This window comes from Hirundo rustica, chromosome 6 (assembly GCF_015227805.2).
Source record: "Hirundo rustica isolate bHirRus1 chromosome 6, bHirRus1.pri.v3, whole genome shotgun sequence".
In the NCBI taxonomy this organism is placed as follows: Eukaryota; Metazoa; Chordata; class Aves; order Passeriformes; family Hirundinidae; genus Hirundo; species Hirundo rustica.
Window position 1 is genome coordinate 30378131 of NC_053455.1, and position 18135 is coordinate 30396265.

The 18135-nt window shown below is 41.1% G+C and overlaps 1 protein-coding gene across 1 annotated transcript; it reads left to right on the plus strand.

The window, feature by feature from the left end:
* Positions 1-4563: 4563 nt before the first annotated feature.
* MED6 (mediator complex subunit 6) lies at positions 4564-17288 on the plus strand. Its single transcript, XM_040067810.1, has 8 exons — positions 4564-4697; positions 10127-10286; positions 11302-11393; positions 14163-14245; positions 14956-15064; positions 15513-15628; positions 16370-16397; positions 16778-17288. The coding sequence occupies exons 1-8, from the start codon at positions 4676-4678 to the stop codon at positions 16903-16905; spliced, it is 738 nt and encodes a 245-aa protein (XP_039923744.1). The 5' UTR covers positions 4564-4675; the 3' UTR covers positions 16906-17288.
* The last annotated feature ends 847 nt before the right edge of the window (positions 17289-18135 follow it).

Consider the following 18135-nt stretch of genomic DNA (forward strand, 5'->3'; position numbering starts at 1 on the left):
TCCTTGCCAGCAGACACTGTTTGCTCGTTGGCAGTGACTGGGCCAGGGCTCTACTCCAGGGCCCTGATCTGCCCTTTGGAAAGTGGGGGGAAATAAAACATCAGTTGAGTCCCAATCCAGCAAACAAATGCACACGAGCAGTGCTGTATGGGATGGAGGATGTGCTCCGGAGTTGCCTGACAACTTCATCTGCCCCTTGCTGGACATTGGCCTGTATGTGACCTGTGCAGCTCTGGGGACATGGGGCAGCCTCTGCTTCTCCCACCAGTCCCGTCTGGGTGATCCAACACCTGTAGATTGGACTTGCTGCATCCTTCTTTGTCATGGGCTTTTGCTTGACAAAGCCAATGCAGCAGCAGAGGTGCTAAGGTCAGAGATGTCTGCAGAGACACAAAAGTCAGCATCTGCACTTGCTGGTTTTAATACATGGTCATATGCAAGATGACATAGTTTGTGCTTCTTTGCTTGGAAGCTCATTTCCCCTCCTGCCTGCAGTTGTTAGCAGCCATGTGGCATCCTGACATTTCATCTTTATTAACTTCTTGACAGATAGCCTTTTGGGGCTTACTGGCAGATTAATTGTTTTCAGGAAGCTTTTAGACTGTTAGCAGGGTTTCATCTTTTCTTTCTCCATTCTTTCAAACAGGAGACTCTAATAAAGCACTATGAGATGTATTAAAATACTCTAAGGATGCCAGGAGCATTACTCTTAGTGTCCCCCAGTTCCTTGCTCTTTGCAGCCCAGAGCTGAGAGCAACAAGGTGGGGGGGACACAATTTTGAGCAGGGCACCAGCTGCAGCCATCATTGCAGCCACTTTAGTTAGATTTTCCCAGTGGCATTTTTCCAGGGAGAAAAAAGAGCTTACAAGCCTGGCTATTTTTTTTTTTTTTTTTTAATAGTCAATGCATGTGATTAGCAGTATTTATAAAAACTGTGCAGAAAACAGCATCTCAGGAAAAGGAAAAGAACACCCAGATGCACTGAGCAAAAAGAGAAATTAACAGACTCTGAAGTCAGCAAAAGTGCCTGATTAAGGATTTAAAAACCAGAATTTTGCAATTTGGCTGTGCTGTGGGTTTCTAAATCACAATTCAGTGATGGCTTTTGAGGCCTACTGGAAGCTATTTTGTAAATGACTGCATGTGTAATGCCATCTGAAGATACCAGAAACGTGAGTGTTTTCAGGGTGGAAAGAAAGAAACTTCACAAGCAAAAATGTTAAAACAGAATATGGGTGATGAATTCATGGTAGCCCCTTTAAATATTTCCTTTCTCTCCTTACAAATTTTGTGGTTTCAGCATTTTCTTTGCATTGTCCATACGATTCTCTGTCTGGTTTGTTTATGTCTTTCCCTCAAACCATGAGATAAAATTTTCCCATTCCTATTTATTATAAACCAGCAGCAAATTGCTCATTTCATAAGTACTTCAAGCCCAGCAATTTTTCATTAGCACAAGAATTTAAATTTCCCTTGTGCTTCATTGCAGAACTAGATTTACTAGAACACAGAATGGGACTTGAAGATATTTACTATTACTCTGTGAGTTCAAATGCAGGCAGGCAGAATCTGAGGTGCTGTGATGATATCCTTGTTCAGAAGCCTCTGTTATGTTTTGGAGACCGCCCAGAGTTTAATGATAAGGATTCATAAACAATACTTTTCACCTGATGGTGCACAGCTATCTTATTTGTTCAGCCTCTGCAGACTGTTAGAAGCGTGCACAGAGATGGTTTTCCATCCCTTTTTAGATGTAGCCCTCTCAGTTTGGCTGTGCTTATTTGAAACTATAAAGGGACTCCTTGGCAGTCTCCCTGCTGTACCCGTGTGGTTTGGAGCACTCAGCACTACCAGTCCTGCATCCACTGGAGATAATGAACACTGTAAACTAGGGACACTCTCTTCTGTTATATATAGGGGAGCATAGTAGGATGAGATTCCTCATTAGCTCTTACTAGAGAAATACAGAAAAATAATTCCACTGTAGGGAGAGTGACACTAAATCACATCTGTACGCAAGGACTTGAAAAGGTGTCAGTTTTTATCCAAGTGTTTTATGCATTTTAAAGCACACAAATGGCATGAATATGTCTAAATTTTCATTGCTTAAGGTGCCTTTCTCTGACATCAAAAGCAGTGTGCATAAACTCCTCATTTTATGTGATAGCTTTCATTATCTCTCCATCTGTAATCCACACCTCCTGCTAAGAGGGACAGAACTCCAGTGCTCATTAGGACTCTCCCTTTAGAGGAAGCCAGGGAAAAAGCCCTTGTCTTTCATGCTATAGCAGAAGGTGAAAATGTTACCAGATGAACAATTCTTTCCAGCAGCGCTTTGGCTAGTCTCACCATATAATTGAAAATTCATTGTAAGCAATCAAGGCCCATTATTTCCTACCCAGGAATTTTTACTTTTTAGCCCCTTGCTCATCTGAAGACACACTTGCTGAGAAGAGGTACAGAGTCAGCAGGAAAGGTGGACAACATGAATAATTAAAATAGAGATTGAGTTTCTATTTGTTACTGAAAATAAATGGTTTGCACAAAAATAGAATTAAACAGAGCATCAGAGATGCACCAGAAGGATGGCTGTCATGCTGGTGGCATTTTTCCCTCCAGGAGGATTGTTCATGACAGGGATATAGAGGTATTTGGTTTAGAATGGCAACCTATCATACTATTATTTGGAAACATTCTGGTGTGGCTAACACTAGATAGGTGTGTTTGGCAAAGGTCGAAACTGCTAACGAGTAGCAGGTAACTAATGAATGGGGTTCTGCAGTGTGCACACAGGAGAATTATCCCATAGAAAAGCACATATTACACAAAATATTATCTCAGTGACAAGGACAAGCACCCAGGAATTTAAAAAAAAGGTTAGATTTGATTTTTTATCTAGTTGTGCTATTAAATGATTCCAAGTAGTGTGTTTTCATGGCTTTCTTCTGAATTCAGTACTACAGTTGGACAGTGCTCTTCTGTTCAGTGCTTTTTCTTCTACTGTTCAATCTTTTTTACTTATTTTTACTTATTTTGCCAATTAAGTGAATCTTCTTTTGAAGAAAAGATTAATTTTCTTTTTCTTTTGAAGAAAGGATTAATTTCCTCAGAACACTTACCATCCCAGCCTCATATTTTTCCAGATATTATTAAAATTATTTTCATTAACTCAGAGCCAAGGGCCCTGTTATCACCTCCCTTTTAGAGATGCAGCCATGAGGCACTCAGATTACAAAAATCTTATTTTGAATAATTAAACTGTGAGAGATTTTAGGGAACTGAACTTCTCAGTGTGCAGACAATTACAAAACACACAAAGTATGACCACCTTTACTTCATTTCTATTGAGGGCTCAGCACATCTATAAATCAGAGTCTGAAAAAACTTCATTCATCTAGTGTATGACTATACCACTGGCAAGACTAGAGTACAGTTTTCCAAAACAGCATTTTTCTGTCTGACCTTGTCACTTTCTGTAACCTTTGCTTGGTACCTTCACATCTTTCAACATCCAAAACATGTAAAGCAAGTGTTCTGCAGGCACCACTCCTTCACATAAAACAAGCCCAGAATATTCACAAATGATATAGTGACTTTAACTATATCATTTGTGAATATTGAATATCATCCCATATTGAATGGGACAGGACTCCTGAGGAGAAGAAAAAAAAAAAAGAATATCTAGTTTTGCAATTACCGTCTGTCTCCTAATGCATTAGTATGAGAGGACTGAATAGAGAGCAAATAAGTAGCATCATCTCTCTTTCTCTAACTTTTGATTGCTCTCGTACAATAATAATATCCTTTTCCCATACTTCATGCACAGTAAAATACTTCCTATACTTTTTTCACGCAGGATTCTCATGGAAGGGGAAGAGATTCCATCACCAATTACAATCACCTGCCATCGGCAAGGTGGTAACTCCAGGGTCTCTCAGACTCTGCCACTGCCAGGGTTGGCTGATCTTGGCAGCAAAGGCTCGGGCACGATGAGTCCCTGGAGGTACAGCTAGCATGACACAGAGACACTCTGTACAGCAGATTGGTAGACTGTAGTTGTCAATCTAAACAAGGGCCTTATTAATCTTCAGCGTATGTATATTCTTCCACCCAATGAGTGTTCTTCACTCTGCAAATGACCGATGACCGATTATTTCACTTAAGTGCCAAAATGCCAAGGACCGTAACTCAGGACAGGAACCACACAGTGTTTCGATGATGTGACCTCAAAACATCTACTATTCCCACAGGGCAAGCAAATCTGGGCTACCCAGTCAGCTCCAGCTAGATGGGTTCGATGCTGAGCAACAACCTGCAGCCCGCACCTCTTTCACTTTGAAAGCGAACGGCAAATACCAGCGGGCCAAGGTCAGGTGAAAACGACTGCAAAACCTTCGCATCTCCCCTTTGGAGCAAGCAGCTGCCAATCAGCACGTCGATTTTCGGCACCGGCGCCGTCGTCCTGGATATGTACCACTCCGGTGAAGCGCAGGGCACTTTGACTTGCGGCGGGATGCGGGAGCAGCCCGACCCTTCCCCTCAGAAGGCGTTTCCCTGGGGCGTCGGTGCGAGGGGCGTTCCCCCGGCGCACGGCTCCGCCCCGTCCCGCCCGCTCCGCCTCCCCGCTACAAGGCCGCTTCCTGCGCGCCGCCCCTCCGGACCTGCGCGGCGGCCATGGCGGCTGTGGACATCCGAGGTAGGCCCGCGGCCGGGGCGGCGCTCGGGGCTCGCTTCCCGCCGCTCCGGGGCCCTGCCCGCCGCCCTGGGCTCAGCTCCGCCCGCGGGGCGGCCGCAGGAGGGGGTCGGTGCGCTGGCGTGACGGTCCTTGGAAGCTGGAACGGCCGGGCGGAAAAGCTGCCCAAAAAGCGGCTTTCTTGGACGTGCGGCAGGCTGGGAGCGTGTGCTCGGGGCCGTCTGGGAAAAACAAGCTTTCCTCTGGTAGACTCTGCCTTTTCAGGGGGGATAAGGAGGTCGTGCGGTGAGATGGCGACGTAAGGGAACAGCTGAAAAAGAGTTCCAGCTCTGAAGTGTGGGGCAGAGTGGGAAGCGCGGGATGTGTGTGGGACTCGCGCAGGAGCAGAGCAGCGAGTGAGCCTGGTTATCTTAAGGGCGCTTCAGGTGGATGTGGTGAGGCAGGCCAGGTGTTAGGAAAGCCGGAAAGAAAGCTGAAGTAACAAAATCCAAGAAACATTTGGGTGAGAAGTTATGGATGTGAATAAAAAGGGATTATGTTTTGAAGAAGAAGTGATATTTGAGTGGAGTGTTAAAGAATATTTATGTTGTAAACAAATTAGAAGTTAAATTGTTGTGAAGAATTTGAGCTTTGAGAGAAGAAGTGGAGGTTCAGAGGCCACAGGCGAAGAAGTTGTTTTTCTCCATAAGAGTGTCTGAATGAATAACAACAGAAGCCTGTGTGGTGGAGTCTCAGAGAATGAACAAGAACAGGTATTTAGGGAAATCTCACGAAGGGTCAATTTTGATAATGCCACAGTGCTTTTCTCCTTTTTTGTCTTCAAATTCTTCAGGATTATGTGTAGTCCTGTTTGTTAGTTTCTGATTGCCTTGTTTGAGATTACACGGAGGAACTATGTAGACAATTAATGGAGGAGTGCTGTATTATTCGCTGATGTGAGAACCTTCTGTCTTATTCTTGATCATTTAAGCTCCCTCAGAGTCTTTTATCTAATATAGTTCAATATATTAAGTAGATTTTGAGGCATAGTTCTGTTTTTAATCTATCTGCAGTGGATTAATCCTAGCTGGGTGCTAGGTACCCCCTAAAGCCCCTCTCTCACCCCCTTCCTCAACTGGACTGGGGAGAGAGAATATAATGAAAGCTGTGTGGATAAAGATCAGGGCAGGGAGAGATAACTCATCACTTACCGTCCTGGGCAAAACAGACTCGATTTGGGGAAATTAATTGAATTTACTACCAATTAGATCAGAGGAAGATAATGAGAAATAAACCCAAATCTTAAAAACACCTCCACCACACCTTTCTTCCTGGACTTGACTTCACTCTGAAATGCTCTAACTACTCTCACCCACGCAGCGAAGGTGAACAGGGAATGGGATTGTGATGATGCGTTCACACATGTTGATGCTGCCACTCTGTCCTCCTCAGCAGGACTTTTCAGTCTTCCACTGCTCCAGTGTGGGATCCCTCCCACAGGAGACAGTCCTCCATGAATTTCTCCAATGTTGTTGTCCCGAAATGGGCTTTTTCACCTGGTAAAAAAAGCCCATCCACACAACAGAGTTGAGGTTTCTGATTTATTGCTCTTAAATCCTGTATCAGCCTGTACTCCTGAGAACAAGGCTTCTTTACAGGTATTAAACTCATATTGATACTCTAAGCAGCAATCAGTACTGTGTCCAGGATGTTATTTTCAGGTTTGTTTGAGGTCTGGTTCATTGATAAGCAGATTTGAGCTTTCCATGCCTTTTTCTGTGAGATGCATAGCTATACACAGTTCTCAAAAAAAGTTACTTGAGCGTTTAGCTTGCATGGCAGGTTTTGTCCTAACAATGGAAGGGGACATTCTGGCATATACAAACTCATGAAGCAGTTTAGTATGTCCAGTTGGGACAGTGCACGAGCTGTAAGAATGGCCATAAAACCCTTTTTCCCATTGCCCCAACAATCGGTATTGTAACTTTACTAAGCAGGTCCTTGTGTCTGTTTATTACTGAATGTGTGGCTCTGCTGCTGATCAGAAGTCTGTGTTTCATTGTTTCATTCTCTGGTTGTACTGGAGCTACAAGGTCTGCTAGGAATGCTTTGATGTTTTCCACCAGTGCCCTCCTCATAGTCAGAAATAATGTTTACATCTAATTGTCCTTTCCTGCCTACAGAAGAGGACATTGATTCAGGCCAAAGGGTGGGAGCCCTTTCAGACCCCAACCCTGCCGCCTATTGCTCTCCTTTCACCTTCTTTAGCACCATCCTCTTCTTCTTGAAGGTAAACAGGTATTTAATATAGCCTGCATAACTCCCCCAATTAGGTTTATTTGTCAACATGATAGTTTCCAAAAGCTGATACATTCTAGTAAAACAGATTTAAGCCTAGCCACTTTGATTAAATATTTTAAATATGAATGGGACTCAGATAAGGGTGAAGCTGATAATATTATTCCCTGAATTTGAAGAATGGAAAGGTTAGAAATTAAGGTAGAATGCTGGATGATCAATGGGTCTACCTATGAAAAGCCATCCCAGATTTCTCTGCATGGTACATCAAAACCAGTTGTGAAAAATCAAAAAATTTTCACCTCTGAACAATGGAATTATTGGTGTAATTTTACTGTGTATCCCTTTGGGCCTACCATCATGTGGGACTATCATTTAAATTCAAAATAGATATTACTGAAACTAAAACAACTGCATCTTCACCAATCCTAGAGTATTAGAATATTTTATCGCCACAAATTTTTGACATTGATCCGTGTGTGGTCTAAAATACAGGTCATCAAGAAATTTTTAACGTTTAATCCATCTTGGTCTCTGAAATTGGTGGGATTAATAACACAGATTAATATTCAGCACTTCAACCAACCTGCTCACAATTTTTAAGTACCTTCTGTGCAGGATGGTTAGCTTGGTTATACAGGCAATCCTTGACTCTTCCAAAATGACCAAGATCTTTGCAGCCCCCAGAGCTGGGTCAGGATGGACAAGTGCCCGTTGTCATCGCGCACATGGCCTCTGACCTGCCCTATCCTCTGGGCCAGCTTTGGGGCTACTTTGCCCAGGTGAGCATGGCCTGGCAGCTCCTGGGGCTGCGTGGCGTGGCTTGTATTGCACTCGGCATTGGGAGAAATGGGTGAACAAAGTTCTCCATCTTGGGTCCCCCACAAGTCCTGCCAGCAAACCTGCTCAGCTTGGGCTCCTCTGTCCAAGGACCAGAGGTCCGGTCAGGAGCCTGCACCAGCGTGGCTTCCCATGGGCTCACAGCCTCCTTCGGGCATCCGCCTGCTCCAGTGTCCTCCAGGGGCTGCAGGTGGATCTCTGCTCCACTGTGGATCTCCACGGGGGAGATGCAGGAGGACAGCCACCTTACCATGGTCTGTGCTTGGCTCTGTAGGACGTAGGGAAGCTTCCAGCAGCTTCTCACTGAAGCCACTCCTGTAATGCCCCCTACCCTTGCCTTGGTCAGGCAAACCCAATACCCTGTCAGGCTGCTTTCCTGTTCCTCTTGGTTTGTCAAAGCCTAGTGCTGGGCTTTGTGCCGACAAGGCCAGTTTCAGCACATTGTGTGAATTGCTCCTTTTTTTTGCCATGGATTTCTGGCTTGTCTTCCAAATTGTCTTGAAAATCATGACAGATTGGCAGTATTGTCACAAGCATTTTACTTTTGCATCTGTGATGCAAATTCTACAAGAAATGCTTTGCACAAGATGTCCTATTTTTGAAAGGAGCAGGGAAGCAGGACTGCCATACTTTCTTATACCCAAAATAAACAGTACACCCTTCAATATAACAGCCAAGTCAGGCTCATGGTTTGTTTTATTCTTCCTCTCCTTTTTCCCAAGAACAGTTAAGAGAACAATCTTGCTAGTTATAATGGCAATTATAAATACTGGCACTTAGCAGCTGTGGATAACTGAGTCTTAGAGTCCAACTTTATATTCCATTTTATGATACATTTATTAGTCTATATATGGCATGATACCTATATATATATATATATATATATATATATATATATAAAGCTTGCCTGACATTCCTCTGAGAAATGCAAACAAAAGGTATTGTTAATCATACAAACAAAGAATATTTGTATTTGAAGTATAATGTGAAAGTTTATTATGAGAAGAATGCAAGTGCTTAAGATTTTTTGAAAGGACAGCTCTTTTGGATTTGAATAGCATTTGAAATAAACAGTGCTACCACAACCTAGGTGCTTAATAATGGATCTTAGTGTCGTGTTTCCGAGATTTCCTTTTTTAGGGAGGAGAAAGAATAGCCTATGTGAAATAACATGAATGCCTCTGGACTTTTCCCTCCCTTTCCCTGCTCTGCATGAAACAATTGGGCTGAAAATTCTGAGATTAGTAAGGAAAAATGGTTTACATGTAGCTATTTCTGTTTAATTTAATTTAATTTAATTTTCCTGGTTTGCTAAGCAGGTAGTTACTTTATTAACTCTTCCTCAGAGAAGCTGCTAGTAGTGTATGAGCTGACATTTTTGAAACTGATCTGATAATCCTTGAGCATGCTGAATTGTCACAGAAGTAACATTGTCAGTAGAATGATAAGTGGGAGTTCAGAGTATGTATATAATGCGTGAACTTTAGGGATGGTTCCTGTGAGGAGCGAATTTCAGCTCTTCAGTCAGTTCTCAATGACTTCTCATCACTTAGGGTTTTTTTAATCTAAACAATGCATATGTCTTCCTGCTTTATTGTTTCTTGGAAATTCTGTTTGCTGCTTCTGTGATTTAAAATCAGTGAATTTCAGGGTTTTTTTTCCCAAGGTTCCTCCTGGATCTCGAATGTTAGCAAATTTGTTGCCTGTTGTTGACACTGGTTTCTTTTATATGACTGAGGAACATTTTGCTGCAGCGTGGTAAAAAAATGCAGGGACTTTAATTCACATTTCCCTAAATCTGTAAGAATTTAACTGGCCTATTATGACTATAAAGTGTGTTCATTTGAAAAGCTTGCTTTTTTAATATAATTGTTTGGTAGTTATATATCTATAATATCCACTGAGTTATGGAACAAGTAATTTGCTGCAGGCAATTTGGCAGATTAATTTTATAGTCAAGAATAGAATCTCTTGTTCAAGATTACTGGGAAGCATCTGCCCAAAGATTGCATCTTTTTGTTTGCTGTTGGTTTTTTTTGGTTTTGGGGGGTGGTTGTGGGGTTTTTGCTTGTTTGTTTGTTTGGGGTTTTTTCCTTTTTCCTTTTTTTTTTTTCCTATACTGATAAGAGACCTGCAGAAGGCTAGAGGTTATCAATTATTATTTGAACTCTATTAAATACTTATTTAATTTTAACTGGTGTGTTTGTGTTCCATCTCGTTTCTCTGCTACAATTGTTAACTGGTGGCAATTTACTCTTGGATGTATTTGTAGTGTTTTTGACTGCTTTGGTACTCATGTAGATTTATTTTCCCAGATAATCTGTTGGGAATTTCCTGGGTTGACAGCTCCTGGATTCCAATATTAAACAATGGGAGTGTGTTGGACTATTTCTCAGAGCGGAGTAACCCTTTCTATGATCGAACATGTAACAATGAAGTCGTCAAAATGCAGCGGATGACCCTGGACCATTTGAAGTAAGTTGTAATTTGAAACTGGGTCCAGTGCAGTATCCTTTGTCTCTCCATTCAGAGGCTTTGGTGATTGGATGTAAGCATGCTGAAAAGCTCGTTCTCTTTTGTGCCCACCACTTTCCAGAGAGCCCAGCTTTTTCTGTATTTGGATGTTTTCTGCTTCTTCTCATGCCATCTCAAGGAGGTGTTAAGCATGAAGGATTCTGTGTATCTTTTGAGATTCCAGTAAATCACCCTTTAGCTACTGCTCTGAAATAGAAAAGCTGTCTTCTCTCATCCTCTCTGCTCAACAGAACCTGAATAATGTAATGTAGTTAAATTGTTTTTCCTGCGGTGAAAAGGTTTTATGTTAGGGGATACTTCGAGTTCATAAATAGTTTGTGTTTCCATATACTGCTGGCTGTGTGCCATAATTAGTGCATAATTCTTCCTAAGAGCTGGCTTTTTAGTATGGATAATAAGAGTGGTGAGTGTTGTAAATAAACTGATCACATATGGTTGTGTATTGAGATTGCATGTGCAAGTTAACTTTCTTTTCAGTTCCCCATCTGCTATGCTGAGCACAAGTGAGTTGTTTGAGAACTATTTAGAGGCTCCACAATATGATAGGGAGTTTGCAAGCAGAGCTAGAAGTCCATTGGTGAAGTCACTTGTGCTCAGATGTGGTTGCAGAGAGGCTTTTATATCAGACACACAGATGGTCACATCATACACCAGTTCTCTGTTGCTATATTTAAATGACATCTCTATGATGATATATTGTTGTCTTTCTTGCTATTTATCTGTTGCTTATATGTTCTACTTGTGTTGTATCAGTTTGTTATAACTCCCTTTGTCTGTGCACATAGGGTTTGACAGCTAGCTCAGGAAATCCTTTGCCTTTATTTACTGCACATTATAAAGAAGAGCTTTCAAAGCATCAGAACTTCATGGCTTTATTGCCGGGTCTTTGGTCACTCTTCACATCCTACAGATTTTACTTTGAGGAAGATACTTATTCTGGTTGCTTCTTTTTCAGCCAGATGGTTGGAGTGGAGTACATCCTCCTTCATGCTCAAGAGCCCATTCTCTTCATCATCCGAAAGCAGCAAAGGCAATCTCCAACACAAGGTACAGTTGCTGACTTCTTGCCCCTGTTCAGAAGCCAAGTCAGTCAGTTGTTTTTATCAGTTCCTAATTTGTGTCTAAGCACTTCTGCTTCCCCTTTTCGGTCTTCCTCTCCAGTCTAACTGGGAGGGTATGAGGCCTTGTGGTGCGGAGATCCTTTCTCCAGCAGTTCCCTGCAGTGTGCCAGCAGCAGGGAGCGCCATCTTGTGGGGAAATGGAAACAGCAAATGAGGAAGTGCTGTCCTGTGCTACATTTTCCTACAGGAAATTGCTGATAGCATTCGTTCCATGTTGTATTTATCTGTTAGGTTATGTGTCTGTTTCTTATCGTGATGGAGTCTTGTGATAACAGCACCACTCCTTCCTACAGTGTCACTTTCCAGTTTTTAAATCAAATACCTTAGCTTTTTTTTGTTCCATCTGCGTGCAACTGGCTTCATTATTCCTTTTCAACCCTTGAATTAGTTTGTGTGTGTGTGACTAATTAAATATGTTGCCACATTTCAATAGTTATTGGACTGTCCTATCTGTTTACTGCATGTTCATATAAAATAATTTAGGTTATTTCAGAATACGCTTTGTAGGAAAGAAAGGCAAGGTTAGTGCTAGTTATTTCTTAACTTCTTTTTTTGGGGGGATTTATGTTCTGTATATACATTTTGGTCTTATATAGGATTTTGCCTTGTCTTGTAATGTTTCTTATTTGCTTATATCAGATAATGGTCCGTTTACATTGCAGTTCCAAATTGAGAAAACGTTTGATTGATTCTGTAGTACATTGTTTGAGTTCTTTCTTTCTGAGAGATTTTGAACATAGCTTCTAAAAGTGAGTATGGAATTGTCATACAGCCCTTAAGTTCTGGTTCTGACACCTTTCAGATTGAGACTGGAGTTGGAGCTACCACCCTATATGTGTTTAGACTTATGCTGTAAGGCAGATATATGTTTGGTGGAACTTAACTGAGACTTGTTAGGTAGCATTTTTTCCACTGTGACTGTAAAGTTTGTTCTGAATACCTTGATTGAGCTGCTTAGTTCCCTAGCTCAGATGTTACCATGTGTTTTATTTCACCAGGGTACAAAAATTAGTGTATTTGAGACATGGGAATGGGGATATAAAACTGAAATTTAGTGAGTTCATAGCTAGTGTAGAATACTCAAATACAACTGATACAGGCCTGTCTTATGACTTTTGTGTGTTTTTAAAACAGATGTAACTATATTTGAAATTCTTAAAGACAAGTTTTTGCCTGTTTGAATTGATATGAGAAAAATCTTTAAAGCAATGATTAGGGAGAATTGCCTGTCTAGGAGAGTAGGCCCTAGTACAGAGCTGTGAGACAGTAAAACTGCTGTTCTGTGTCCTGCTCCATTTCTAAAGAAGTGCCAAGCATACGTTTTCTTTTGAGGAGAAGTGGGTACTGGCTGTAATATGCACCCAGCTGTCTGGAACTGCTAATTTAGGTAGGTGTCCGAGCTTCATACAATGCAAGTACTGGATGAATTGTTAGTAGAGATGGAGGAACTGGAACATGTGTGCACAGGTAATGTCCTTAGGAACGTGAAGCTGAGAGCATGTGCTGGCTTGAAGGCAAAACCAGCAAGAGACTCCAAGTCAGAAAAAAACCCCAACAATTTAATAGGAGAGAAAAAAAAAAGTAAAATAAAATAAAACACATGCAGTGGTACAAAAGATCACTGACAGAGTCAGAATACAACCTGAAACCATGGTGGTAGCAGTCCAGATGAAGAGGTCTTGTTGAAGCAGTGTTCCCACAGAAAGGTCTGGTAGCTCTTTTCTGAGAATCCAGTGGGTAAGGCTGCCTGTGCTGTCCCAAATCCCAGATTATATCCAGGTGGGAATGCTTGGCTCCTCCCCCTGGGCAGAGCATCTCACAATGGGCTGATATCATTGTATCAGTCTTGTAATGGCTGCTTGATTGCCCATTAAACAGAGATAGCTCCCAGAGGGAGTTATCTGTGAGTCATGCAGCAGGGCACTGATGGGCCATTAACAGAAGATAGGCTGGAGGGAGGGGGCAAGGGAAACACTGCCCAACCTAGTTTCAACATTTCATGTAGATGGTGATAGAGTACATACTTTGGGCACATTGTAACCCAGGACATAGCATTGCTATGGTTTCTCAGTTAAACAATGTTTGGCAGAGTTACAGAGGCAGCTGTAATGTTCCTCTGCACTGCAGCTCTAAGGAACAAGAATTTATGATTGGTCAGTAGAGGTTCCAAATCCAAGTACCTTTGGAAGGTATTCTTCTTTTGGCAGAACAATACTGATATAGAAAAGCATACTCTGTGTGTGCTTAATGCACTGGGTCTGGGAAATCTAGCTGAGAGGACTGTAGAAGTTAGAGAAAGCTGAGTCCAGAAGAATGAGACCTTACATTATTGTGGGTTTCTACTGGTAGCCAAGGCTAGTGGAATTACTTCCAGAGCAGTTCACTTGACTAGTAGTAGCTCTAGTGTACTCTGAAAACCCCGGTTCTGTGAGGCAAATCATTTGCTTGCAGTAGGACAGGACTTTAAAGCTGATGCTTTTCTATCTGTAAAGTAGACATTGGTTTTTCTCTCCTTATCAGTGTGTGCCTAAGGTGCAAATAAAGCACCTTGAAGGAAAAGATTAACCAGAGAAAATTTTGTGATGAAAGAAATATTGCAATTTCTGCTGCTACAACTGAAATTCAGCAGCAAATACACAGTCTTCAGCCAGAGCTTTAAATTGATCCCCTGTTTTTCTCCTTTTCCTTCCCACAGTTATGCCATTGGCTGACTACTATATTATTGCTGGAGTGATTTATCAAGCACCTGACTTAGGATCTGTCATTAACTCCAGGGTTGTAAGTGTTCTGTGCATTTGATGTATACTGGTTTATATCCATTTCTACTTTTGATTCTCCCCCAGGGTGTTTAAATCTCTCCTTCATATTTTGAGGAAAGATCTTATTTAGTAACGGTGCAGTAACTTAAAACAAACCCCACTGGTTAATACTGTGTGCATCCCACAAGGAAATACAAGGTCTTGTGAGAGTGCAGTATTTCCCAGAAACTAGGATACATTGTTTGAGGATAAAGGATCAGAATAACTGAAGCTACACAAATGGCAGAACAGCATGAAGTTTGAATAATCAAAATTTTAAAAAAATAGTCGACAAATGCATATGAAATAGTAATTAAATACTTAATCCATGAAGCTTGCTTTGGAACGTTAATGTTAAGCTCATGTAATATTTATTTTTAAATGAGGCTTATGTTTTTAAGTTGATGTGGTATTTCTTCTTAAATTGGATAATCAAGTTTGCTTTGATTGCTTCTGTTCTTGTAAACTATTGCTTTTGCAAGTTTTTCTGTCAGTTTAGAAAAGCACTCCAGAAGAGCCTTGTGAGAACTTGTTAAAGAAATTACATTCTCAGTCCAAAACTGGATGTTCCAAGTTCCCTTCCCAGAACAAAAATGAATATAGAATACTAATTTTAAAATACCTTCTTTCAAAATATATGCTGTGTTTTCTCCTTGTTCTGAACCCTGCATTACATTCTTGTTCTGAAAGCTCACTGCAGTGCATGGAATTCAGTCTGCTTTTGAAGAAGCTATGTCCTACTGTCGCTATCACCCATCCAAGGGCTACTGGTGGCATTTCAAAGATCAAGAAGAACGAGGTATGACAGCTGCTTTCTCCTGCATACTTTGGGAGAGGAAAGGAACATAGGGGAAAGCTTGATGCAATGCACAGTGATGGTGGAGAGGTGAGATGAAGTGTCTGAAAGGTAGATTAGGGCTCTCTGCCAGGTGAAAGGAATCTTGCCCTTCTGTGCTGGTGGGAATGAACATTGAGGTACGGGTGGGAGATGAGAATAATGAACTGTGTGTCAACAAAGTGGGCAATTCTTCAACCCACTGGGGACCAAAACACATTTTCAGAAGCCAAACCAGTTTGTCAGGAGGTAAGATTCGTCTTTAATCTGCCTTCCACAAAAAACCCATGTCAGTAAGAAAATGTCGGTGAAGTTCAGAGGAGAGACAAATACCAACTTGTCATACAACAAAGAACTGCTAAGAGAAAATGAATTTTAATACATCTTTCTCTAATATTTCTCTGACTTGCAGAGAAAACGAAACCAAAAGCCAAGAAGAAAGAAGAACCCAGCTCTATTTTCCAAAGACAACGAGTAGATGCTTTGCTTTTAGACCTAAGACAAAAGTTTCCACCCAGATTTGTTCAGGTATGACACTTAAAAGCTGCAGTTTTACTGTAACTTAGAACTTAAAAGACAGTCTTAAGTATTTAAACAGCTGAAACTGAATGGGAATTTTGTGTATTTCTGCAACAGTAACATGCCTTAGATAATAAACTTGACATGGAAGGCTCATATTAGAGTGTAGGATCTCCCTTTGTAATCACTGGAGTCATTAAGACGTTGGCAGAACTATGAGAGTGAATTTTATTATACGCTTTTCTTATCTGATCACAGAGGGTCTGTTCTCAGATATCAGATGTTGCTGCTGCTTCCAGTTTCCTGCTTAGTGAACTCAATCAAGCCATCACAGTATTTTGTTTTGAATTCCATTGTTCTGGAAACTCATTAGTTAGCTTGGAAATTCTTGGCATTCTGTGAAGTTGTTGTGGTTACCTCTGATTGTCTTTGGTAGCCGTTTTTTCCACCAGGTCTTCTGTTTGGGAACAAAGGAAATTATGTTTACAGCATCTCACGAAAGTGCTCCTCAGCCAGTCCTGGGAAAGACTGGCTAACTGCATGTTTTTGTCTTCAGTGTTTTTCAGTTGTCAGAGATAAAACTGGGTGTTAGAAAATGCTAACTTCAAGTGTATTTAGTGACCCATTCTACCCTCACCTCTTACATACAAGAGAGCATTGCTTGCATTTTATTCCTAAATTAATGGCAGGAAGGGTTGAGAATTACACCTTTGGTTCCACTGATACGTTGTTTTTTTTCTTCCCCCACAGCAAAAGCCTGGAGAAAAGCCTGTCCCAGGTAAAACTGTAATATTCTCACAAGACTTGAAAAATAGACTCTGTATGCAATGTCTTTCAGTTGCCATGTAAGCTCTTGCTACTGCTACTGTGAGGTGGTTTGGAATTCTGGCATTACCTAATTGTGCAAAGTAATGGATGAGAGTGAAGACTTTGAGTTGATTATAGGCAACCTCCTAACAGGAAGGGCATGAACTGTATCACTTCAATCTCTTCCACCTTTTAATCAATATAAGTATGAATTTATTCTCTGCTAATTATTCTTACAGCTTTGAAATTGATGTTGCTCTCATGACATTAACAATATCTTCTAAATACTCTGAAGAGTGTTTTAGGAATGAAAATCTGAGGTTTAACTTTGTTTTGCTGTTACATCTTCAGTGGATCAAATCAAGAAGGAACCAGAACCAGCCCCTGAAGCTGTCAAGCCAGAGGAAAAAGAGACTGTGAAGAATGCTCAGAGTGCTGGTGCTAAAGGACCACCTGAGAAACGAATGAGACTCCAGTGAAGGGAGAAGCTATTACACATCTGGATTAGTCAGTACCTGGAAAACAGAAGATTCTTGCTCCCTTTTCTTTATATTTAAACTCTTCCACTGAGACTGACAATTCAGGGACTGAGATCCCTGTCACAACTTTTTTTGTAGAAACCTCTCATGCAAATGTTAATGTGAGGATGTGAGCTGCCTCAAAGGAGGTGTTTTCAGTCTTCATCTTATTTTGAATGCCGGCTTTTGAGAATGGTTTTTACATGGACACGTTCGGCAGCCTCCTGAAATCTTTACAAACTTGCATCCTTTGTGTCTAGGTTTCCTATGTAAAAAGAAGAAGACTTTTGTATATAGAAAGGAGTTGGAATTCTTGGCAAATAAAAAACTCCTGGCTGCTGGAATGCCTTTCTTAGGTGTATAATTTGTTATTAGCAAATATGTCATATGTTGTAGCAGTATTTTGTTGTTGTTGTTGGCTTTTTTTTGCTTGGACACTGGTATATATTGTGTTCTATTTTGAAGAGGAAAAGTTAGGTTACCCACTACAAATTGCTGTGCCTCTAGCATGCTTGGGATAAAGATAAAAGATTTGATAACTGGACCCTCAAATCCATGTAGTTAGATGTCAGAATGGTCTCAGTTTCTAGATACTCTTGGACACTGGTTTTACTTAATGGTTAAGCTTTATTACAGAAGTTAATGTTTTGGGAGAGAGATTTATGACATAAAACAGACTAAACAGGATTTTTATGTAACAGGATTTTTCTTTTACTGTGGTCTGGGTTATATTTATTTCAAGAGACATAATCTGATGTAATTCACCGTACTGAAATGCAAAGCCGATAATTGAAAAGTAGTGGACAAGCGTTCAGCAACTAGCTGCACATAAAAGACTTCACAAGAAACAGTTTCTGTAATTTTAAAACTAGTAAGAAACTAAATCTAAGGCTAAAAGAGACAGGCCGTGAGTTTGGATGGCTGTCTAGAAAGATCTTCCTAGATGAATCCTAACAGAAGCAGGCATCCTGTATTCATTCCTTTAATCTGAGATAGTGCGTTCCAAGGTGTATGCTACTAATGCTGGCCATGCTTGCAAGGAATGATCAAGGTACCAAACCACAGAATCTGAAGCACCTTTGGACAATAGTTGGTAAGCTAAAGCTGTTGTGCCTGCCATGTGCCCAGTGTAAGGTACCAGCCCACTCAGGAGCCTGGGGTATGAGGCAGCAGGAGGCTCTGAGCATTCTG